The sequence below is a fragment of the Tupaia chinensis genome, unplaced genomic scaffold (genome assembly GCF_000334495.1).
Source record: "Tupaia chinensis unplaced genomic scaffold, TupChi_1.0 Scaffold144426_1, whole genome shotgun sequence".
Lineage (NCBI taxonomy): Eukaryota > Metazoa > Chordata > Mammalia > Scandentia > Tupaiidae > Tupaia > Tupaia belangeri.
In genome coordinates, this window is record NW_006204286.1 from 1526585 (window position 1) to 1536529 (window position 9945).

At 33.7% G+C, this 9945-nt stretch overlaps 1 protein-coding gene across 1 annotated transcript in view; it reads left to right on the plus strand.

The window, feature by feature from the left end:
- The window catches only part of DACH2 (dachshund family transcription factor 2), a 193017-nt gene that overhangs the window by 85814 nt on the left and 97258 nt on the right, over positions 1-9945 (plus strand). The window contains exons 4-5 of the mRNA XM_027767685.1: positions 2954-3089; positions 5722-5803. Coding sequence (XP_027623486.1) covers positions 2954-3089; positions 5722-5803 — 218 coding nt within the window. The remainder of the gene's footprint in view (positions 1-2953; positions 3090-5721; positions 5804-9945) is intronic.

Below are 9945 nucleotides of genomic sequence, written 5' to 3' on the forward strand. Positions count from 1 at the left end.
TGCACTCGGCGTGAGTTTAAGCCACCGGGTCTGGGACGTGAACCACGGTCGGTTACGCTAACTGCTGGTCCCAGGCATGATATCTTTTCTATGCAAAAATGCATCATAACTTTTCTGACACCCAATACTTGTGTGCCTTGCACAAACTGTGTTATATGTAGATATTTTCCTGCATAGTAAATGTCAATGAAATATATTAGTTTATTATTTAGTTTTAAAATATTGTTTCTGAGGAATGAACACAGTTATAAAATTTTTAATTTTAATATACACTTACAATTGTAGCTATTTAACTAGTATACAATATTGTAGCTAATATATTCAAAATCTACTATTAATCTCAGTAAAGTGATTGAATATTAATTAAAAGCTAAGCAATAATATAAAATATTATTTTAAAAATGAATATAGTTCATTGATGATTGTATTAGTGCTCTAATACTGGCAAAATAAATTACTGCAAATTTAGTGAATTCAAACAATGCAAATTTATTATCTTATGGTTCTGTAGGTTAGAAGTTGGACCTAGGCCTCATGATGCTGAAAGCAAAGTGTTGGAACCTCTTTCTGTGGGTTCGAGAGAGGAATGTATTCTTGCTTATCCAAGTTTTCAGGGGTCTCACACATTTCTCAGCTCATGGTCCCCTTCTTCCATCTTCAAAGCCAGCAATGATGCCTTTCTCTGATCCTCCTTTTGCAGTTATATCTACCACTGACTCTCTTTTTCTGCCTGTATCTCCCACTTTTAAGACCTTGTAGGGAGCTGACAGGTGGTGTGGTAGTTAGGCCACTGGACTCCCATATCGCCATCCGTGGTTCAAATCCTGAACCTGGCAACTTGCTTTCTCACTTTCCCTTTCTATCTCTCTCTCCTGGTCAAATTAAATAGAAATAATAAATAAATAAATAAATAAATAAATAAAATGAAATATATAATTCTAAAAAGACCTCACCAAACCATTGTGATCAGATTGGGCCAACCAAGATAATACAGTATAATTTTTCTATCTCATGGTTCTGTCATACCTGTGAAATCCCTTGACTATGTAAGTTAACGTATTCACAGATACCCGTGATGAGGATGTGGACTGGACATCTTTTGCGGATTTCTCTTTGGCCTCATTCTGCTTGTCACAATGACAGGCATTGCATACTTTTAACCACTACTAATGAAATAACTCATGTGTCATTACTTTTGCATTAAACTAATGTTTTTCTTTAGGGAATTTATAAATTCCAGGCTTCTCATGTGAAATCCATGTAAAACATACATACACTTATCTGGCAAAGTAATTCTTAATGTTATGATGATTAGAATACGGATATTGTGATTACAGATAATTAGACAGAACATTTAATTTAAGAAATTTATTATGGATGAATTAAATGCTTTACAGAACAAATATCCTGTGTCCCAACATGTCTATCACTAGTCACATTTATCACATATGTGAATAAACACTGTAATTTGGTTATTTTATTAATCAGATTAACTGAATGATTACAATTTATTCAATTTATGATGCATCATCATAGTGAATAATGTCAATGTTTTATAGCTATTTTGATAATTATAAAAGTGTTCAGATTTACTGTAGGAATATGTAAAATATTTGATTTTTATTCGAGTTCATTATTTAAAACAATACAAATCTCAGCAATACTAAGTTATTGACATTGATAGGTCCTAATGTTTGTTTTACAAAAAACCATCGTTGTGTCCTATTATTCACAAAAAGATTTGTTGGCAAAATTCAATTTAAGTTCTTATATCTTGTGGATTACAGGTATATGATTTCCAGTTTTTGTCTATGCAGAAGATCTCAACATGTACCAGGTGCCACCATTTGTGTTTTTTATCCCAGGGCTCTAAAGTCTTTGTATTTGAATGACCTTCTATTTCTTCTTTTTTTCTTTTATTTTCTTCTTCTTCTTCTTAATTTCCAAAGGGCACATGTACTTGCTAGAGAGAAAGAAAGAAGAAAGATAGAGGGAGAGAAAAACAAACAAACAAACAAAAAATATCCTCTAATGGAATATAGTCATGCTGCAATTCTTTCCACTTCTCCATCGTATTGGGATTTGGGGCATGTACACACATGTGCCGAGAATGTTTTTCTTTCTTTTCTTTTCTTTTTTTTTTTTTAAAGTTTTACCTTAGGGCACATGTGCTTGCTGGGGAAAGAACGAGACACACACACAGAGACAGTAAGAGGGAAAGTGAGAAATCATCCCCCAGGGAGGATGGTCACACTGTAATCCTTTCTCCTCTATTCTCCTCCTGGAACTTGGGCACACATGCACACTCACCCAGCATGACTTTCAAGCTACCAGGTCTGGGACTTGAATGATAGTTAGTCATGTAAGAGTCCAGCGATGTAACCAGTACTCCATCTCTTGGTCCCAAACTCCAGCATATTTTTCAAGCTGTTAGGACCAGAATTTGAACTACTGAGGACTATAGGTGTCTAGCACCCTTAACTGTTAGACTACAGGTATGACCAGGAGAGCTCCTTCTTAATCAGAAAGTATTACGAAAAATAAATACATAAATAAATAAAATCAGAAAGTATTATCACCCTCCAGGCCTTGGCATGAACTTTACATCAACTTAGAAGCTTAAAATAACTGTCACCATACACCTATATTTATGAACATTCATGAATGTACTAGGAAAGAAAATAGAAACTACTTTTGAGCCTCTATTATATGTCCAAAATGGCTTTGGTCCCTTTTACCTTCTTCTCTTATTTAACTCTTGCAACATCTCATTAATTTTGAAAAGCAAAATAAAAGCTAGGTTTTTCTCTAAAGATATGCATTTAAAACTAGGTATTGTGAATGTGCACACTTTCAACATAAGTGATAAGTCAAAATTTCAAATATTATGGACCAACCAACATGAAAAACTTGACATAGAGATGGTTTTATTTTGCATTTTCTTTTGTGTTAGGAGCGGATCCCAGAGAGTCCTTCTCCTGCTCCCTCTCTAGAAGACAGTCATCGCCCTGGGAGCCAGACCTCTTCCCACCCCAGCAGCAGTGTGTCCAGCTCTCCCTCTCAGATGGATCACCATTCAGAGAGAATGGGTGAGTATCTTGCCTAAAACAAGTGATCTGAAGACATTCTTTTAGGAAATTACTCATTAGGTGCTTGCTTCGGCAGCACATATACTAAAATTGGAAATTACTCATTAGGTAATAAGGGAGAAAGTAGCTGATGCTTCCTTAATCTAAATGGCTTTTGAAGTACTTTTATTATTTTTATTTTATTTTATTTTTAAATTGCTAATGCAATGTGACCAAGAAAATGAAATGAGTTTGTTCCCTACAAAGGTCTTTCTTTACTGTATCACTGTCTCTCGTAGGAGTTATATGATAGCATTAAAAAGAGTGTATGTTACTTCCATATGTTACATAGCAGCTGGTATGATGCAATACACTTGTTCCATTCACAGCATCCTTTTGAATAAAAGATGGTAAAATACTAAGTAGTTTATCATTAAGAGTGATTAGTAAGAGAATCAATATAAAACTTGCCACAATCTCAAGGATTTAGATTACAGATATTTAATATGCATTTCCCTATATGTGTGTGTGTATGCATATATGTGTGTGTGTGTGTGTGTGTGTGTGTGTGTGTGTGTGTATAATTGTCTCAGAAATCTTACACATAGACACTATGATAGAACTTGGTGATGCATGATGCAGCATATTGGAAACTTGAATCTAGCCATAAATTCAACTGGCACTAACTAGTTATAACATCTTGAATATGTCACTTAAAACCATGAATTTCTTTACCTATTATTGTATGGAAATAATTATTGCCCAGACTAATCAACTGGGTTATTGTGAAAGCCAAATGAAATAATATGCACAGAAACACTTTAGAAGTAAGGATAAGAGGAATAGTCACTGCTTTTCTCCATGTGACTTCACTTTGCTTATTACATCTGATCCTACTTAGGTTTACAGAAGTTACCAGGTACATTGAGAATAACAATTTCCCATTCACAACTGTATATAATAATCATAGATTCAATTGAGCTAAGTAAAGTCTTCATTAACTTTCTATCCCTACACAATTTAATTTCCTATGTATCCATTTCTTTTATGGACAATGATTTCTGCAGTTCTTTCAGTTTTACTATTGAGATGTTCTCTGTGTGAACTCTGAATTTTTACTGTTCATAATAATGATTGCTTCCAGTTTCTTTAAAATATTGTGCTTTTGTTGAAGGAGGAGAAAGATTTCAGGAATTAGAGAAAGTGTTAAATTCTGGATTTTTTTTCTGGGTAAGAATGGAGACTTTTTTTTTCCTTGTGGAAATTCTTCCAAGTCACAGTCAATATTTATATACTGGTTGTGGCTCTTTAGCTTCGAAGCTTCAGAGTGAGCTAAGTAAGTCTGAATGAAGTCTGGTTCCACATTATAATAACCTGAGAAGTTTTTACAAATGGATGACCAGGCTTCACAATCTTAGTTTGACATATTTTGTCTAGGATAGAGCCCAGGAAGGGGTGTTTTGTTTTGGTTTTCAGTATCTCCTTAGAAGGTTCTAAAGCTCAGTTAGGGTTAAGAATTGGAAAGTTAGAGCTTGAGGCTAATGGCCCTGAGGGAGTAAATTTAATCCAGGGCCAAAGTGACAGAGATCTTATAGCTTTACTATGTTCTATGAACACAGACTCCCTGATTGTAAAAACATTGTGTACAAATGATTCAAGGGAGTCTGAGCAAGACAAGAGGCTATAGCCTGATGATCATTAATGAATCAAGAAACTAAAGCACACTTTATTCTGTTGGAATAATCTTTGTATTGATGAGGTAGAGGAGGGAGATTGAGAGGAGGGTGGTATATAGAGAGAAAAAAATATTTTTTTTGAGTTCTAGCTAAAACAGAGCATATAGGGAAATATACTTGGTGATAAGTATAAGAGAATGAGTAACTTACACTTTAAAATAAAATATTTCCAAAGTAGTGTAATATCCTCAGCAAAATTCTTGATAACATAGTATATTTCTAATTCTACTGAAAGTAATTAGGCTCAGTATATACATTCAATAATAGGCCAAGCAAGATAGTGTAAATGAATAAAAATATTTGTTGGTTTTAGCTTTTCAAAGACCGTATTTTATATAAAGCTATAAAAGGTTTTAATAAAATATGAGTAAAGAGAAAGAAATGATAAACTCTAAAAATCAAGATGTTTTCCCTCTTTCAATAAAAATGTTTTGTAAAGAATCACAGTAATTACCAGAAAGTTATTTTTTATCAACTAATCTAGCTGTATACAATATATGGAAAAGCCTCCATGAATTGAGTTAAATGCACAGTTATTTTAAACTCATAATTTAGTAAGTGGTAAATTATTTTATGAAGCATTTTGGGAAATATGCTATTAATTATGGAGGCAAATAACTAATTTGCATATGTATTTTGAAGGAGAAATATTTAAAATGCTTAAAGTAAAATATATTGGCAATTATCTATGTAGTATATATTAATTATACTTTAAAATCTGCACGATTAAATAGCCTATTGAGTTTTAAATTATATGATCATCAGACAAACAAAAATCTTTCTACTGTTTTAGAAGTGGAAGTATATAAAATTCATGTTAGCTGTTATTGGAGACTATTAGTCATTTATATGATGCTTTTCTGACTTTCTTTTGGGATTTTTGCATAGAAAATTACTGTTCCATCTCTTATTTATAGTCATGATGCCCAACAATAGAGAGGAACTTATTGTTGATCAGGATAATGGACCAACCATCAAAAAATTCCAAAGGGATAATAAAGGTAAAATTATTTTTGCTTATTTAATATACATATAAAGACAGATACTAACCCAGTTAACATCCCAGTGTTGTATATTGCATCTACATTTTCCTAAATTAGAATGGATCCATACTGGTTTAGATATATTATTTTAGTAGTAAAAAAATAAATTGTTTACCGGAAGCATGTTTATTTGGTGTTTTAAATTACATAGCAACCTGAAATTTGCGTATATGGTTGGAAGCTCACTTTAAGCCTTTTTATTATACCTGTTCAGAGTCATCGGGCTCTCTGTGTATTCTATATGTATTTTATTGACTATGTTTAATGGCTTACTATTTAAAGGCTGTGTTTACAAAATCTGAGTTGTTTGTCATGGAGGAAAGCTGCTCCCCTCAACCCTGAATTTTTTGAAATGTATGGTAATTTAAACATTTCAAATGAAAGCTTAGAAATTCAAACCATGAAGTATTTACTTGTATTACTGATAGATATGATCTCCACTTAGCTTTTGATCTGCCAAGGTATATATACTACATATGTACAGTATCCATTTTTTGTCTTAGTATATTAATTTAAAAAAAGGTAGGTTGAAAAATAATTTCAAGTGATTTTCTTCTGGTATAAGAACTGAGGACAACTTTGTTTAAAATGCTAAAAAGGTAAGAGAAAAGATAAATACATAACCAATCATATGTTATCACCTATGCATTATTGCTGTTACCATGAATCCAACAGTAGCTAACATGTAATTTGTCAGATCATTAGATGGCCTGTATTTCCCCATAAGGTACATTTTTTCTGTCTCTACTAAAGGTCTTTATAGTATAGAGAAAAAAGACTCCATGATCTGAAGAGTTAATGGAGAATTTTTTCTTTCTTCTCTAGATTGAACTTGTTTCATAATTACCTAGTTGAGCATTTTAGTTGGAATTTGGAATAATGTATGATTTTAATTTCATTGATCCATGGTTGGTTTCCTTGCCACATGTTTAGTCTTTTCCTAGCCAGACACTGAAAGGCTATACCCTCTGGGGCTCCAAGATGCAAATGATTTATTTCAGAAGAGTTGTCAGTACGGAAGAAGTCAGGTTCAGTATATTAAACTGCCTAAATTCTTACACAGGTAAGGAAATTATATTTAAAAGATGAAGCTTCATTCACAACGCAGCAATAATTTGTTCCTGAGACCTCTTCCCCCACATCCTAGCTATTTGAAGGACAACCTGGGACTAAAAGCATCTTTTCTAGAAAAATCTCTAGCTGTACATGACACATGTGATTCCATTGGAACTGCAAGCCCCATAAGTCAAAATGGCATTTAGGACTGGTCTGTGTGCTGCTGCGCTCAAGTATACACTGTTGTGTCTTATGAAAAATCAGCTGGAGCACTAGTACAGATGTACAGTAACTGATTTTCATAAAATACTCAGTGGTATGTACTGACATTTCTGAATCTCTTGCTGTGGAATGGCACAGTTTTATTCATTTCAATCAAATAGATTGGTCATACATCCTGATGAGGCCATTAATAAACAGGAGTGGCATATTATTAAATTGTACCCTAATTATAGTGGAAAGTTTTCTTCAAAACAGGATTTTCTATGGCAGGTTCTACCAGTTATATTTGGGATAGTAAGACAAAATATGTTTTCCTCATCCAGATTTTAGTTATTAAAAGGGAACAAGTTGAAGTATAAGTCTCAACATTTATTCAATATGACAAGCAAGCAGTTTACAGAACTGTGGCAAACATATGTTTTCACATCTGTCTTGAGTAATATCACCATGATTTTAAAAATGATTTATAGCTCTGGAAATTATAAAATGCCAACTTTGCTATTATGAGGAAATTTTCAGAAAATGAAGAAATAATAATAGAGTATGCTTCATATAGCTCACTCCTTCCTGCACCTTGAAAAATTGGGTGACAGTGCAATGAATGTATGTTTCAAATGACAATTTGCAATTTGCATTGGATTTAAATATGTGGACATGTAAAAGTCTATATGATCGAGATCAGCAGATGACATAGCAATTATGTTACTGGACTCCCAAGTGGCTGGTTGTGGTTATAGTCCCAGACCCGTGGCTTGAAAATCACACGGGGTGTGTGTACATGTGTGCCCAATATCTCAGGAGGAGAAAAGAGGAAAAGGAATTGCAGGGTGGCCATTCCCCCAGGGGTTGATTTCTCACTTTCCCTCTCATTATGTCTGTCTGTCCGACTATCTAGTGAATGCATGTGCCCTAGGGCAAAAACCTCTCATTAAAAAGAAAAATTCTTTATGATTTTAGTTTTTCTAAAAATGATGTCCATTTAGACTATGTCCAGAATGATTGATTTACCACAAGTATTTTAATTAAACTGGTTAGTCATATCAAGACTTTGAGACTTTGATTCTATTTTTCTACAGATTTTTTGTCAAACAATTGACTAGATGAATTGTATGTTACAACAGCATGTTACATTTTTTTTGAGTGATTTTTGCTATAGGATGTGTACTTATCAGAGAGCGAGAGACAGACAGAAAGTGAGAAATCACCCCCTGGGGGGATGACCACACCACCATCTCTTCTCCTCCATTCTCCTCTCAGGATTTTGGATATGCACGCATACACGCATGGTGTATTTCAAGTCTCCAGTACCAGGACTCGAGTTGTGGTTGGTCATGTGGGAGTCCAGTGATTTAACCATGATGCCATCAGCTGGTTCGGTGTCACATGGTTTTAAACAGTCAATTCTGGGCTTCTTTAGAGCAGTTGAGAAGATCTACTATACTTTACCCATGTGGAAACAAAGGCTTAAAGCAAAACCCTATTCCTTAGGCAGCCACTAGTTTCTCCAGTTACTGGCAGAAACAGGGATCTTTTGATATTTTGTATTTAGTATTAAGTGTATTTATCGAAAGTTTTCCATGTGCACAATGCTGAAAACAAACTGATATCAAATCTGGTCTGCTATAGAAACAGTGGAATAATACATTTATCATCTAACCCAGCTTGAGTCCATCATGATCAATTTTAGATTTTAATTTTAATCCAATCCAAAGGCTATAAATGAACAGCTAATAGTTTTAACTCTCTTCAATAATAGAAATCTGAAGTGTAGGTCACCTGTAATAAAGTATTATCATATTTCTATTTATGAAACACGAATGAATTTCAGTTTAGGGGAAGATTTATGCTATATATTGTCACTGTAATAATGTAAATATTCTCTTGTTAAATAGAAGTATCTTTTTGTTCCTCTATTTCACAGTCTTAGGTATTGCATGAAATCTTTCAGATCTAATGACACTTTACGCTATTCAGATGTTTGGAAGTGATTATTAACCTTGGTTAAAATGGGAAATATATCTTCTATATGCAAAATACTTTTAACTTAGAAAGACTAATTTATTGGAACAATTAAAATACAAACATTACAAATAATCTTTATGATAAAATTTAAAAAGAAATATAATACATTCAATTTTGTAGATTTTATGCTTTTCACTACTTCTAAAGTAAAATGAAACCAGGACCGTATCTTACTGGAGATCTTCTTTGAATTACTTTCATTATCAAACTTTTTATTTAGAAACAATTGTAGATTAGCAACAAGTTGCAAAATGAATTCAAGGAGACCCCTTGTGTTGTTCACCCACTTTCTCTCAGTGACAGTATCTTGCATGAACGTAGTTCAATGTCAAAATCAGTAAATTTACATTGGTACAATCCACAGGCCTTATTTAAATCTCACCAGTTTTATACATGCTCACTGGTATACATTTATCCTTTACATTTTATTTTTTTGCTCTAGAGCAAGTGCACGAGAAAGGAAGAGACAGAAAGTGAGAAAGCATCCCCACAAGGGGTATGACAATACCACAATCCCTTCTCCTCTTAGGATTCAAGGCTTGCATGTACACTTGTATATTTTCCTTTTTCCTTTCCTTTCCTTTCCTTTCCTTTCCTTTCCTTTCCTTTCCTTTCCTTTCCTTTCCTCTCCTCTCCTCTCCTCCCCTCTCCTTTCCTTTCCTTTCCTTTCCTTTCCTTTCCTTTCCTTTCCTTTCCTTTCCTTTCCTTTCCTTTCCTTTCCTTTCCTTTCCTTTCCTTTCCTTTCCTTTCCTTTCCTTTCCTTTCCTTTCCTTTCCTTTCCTTTCCTTTCCTTTCCTT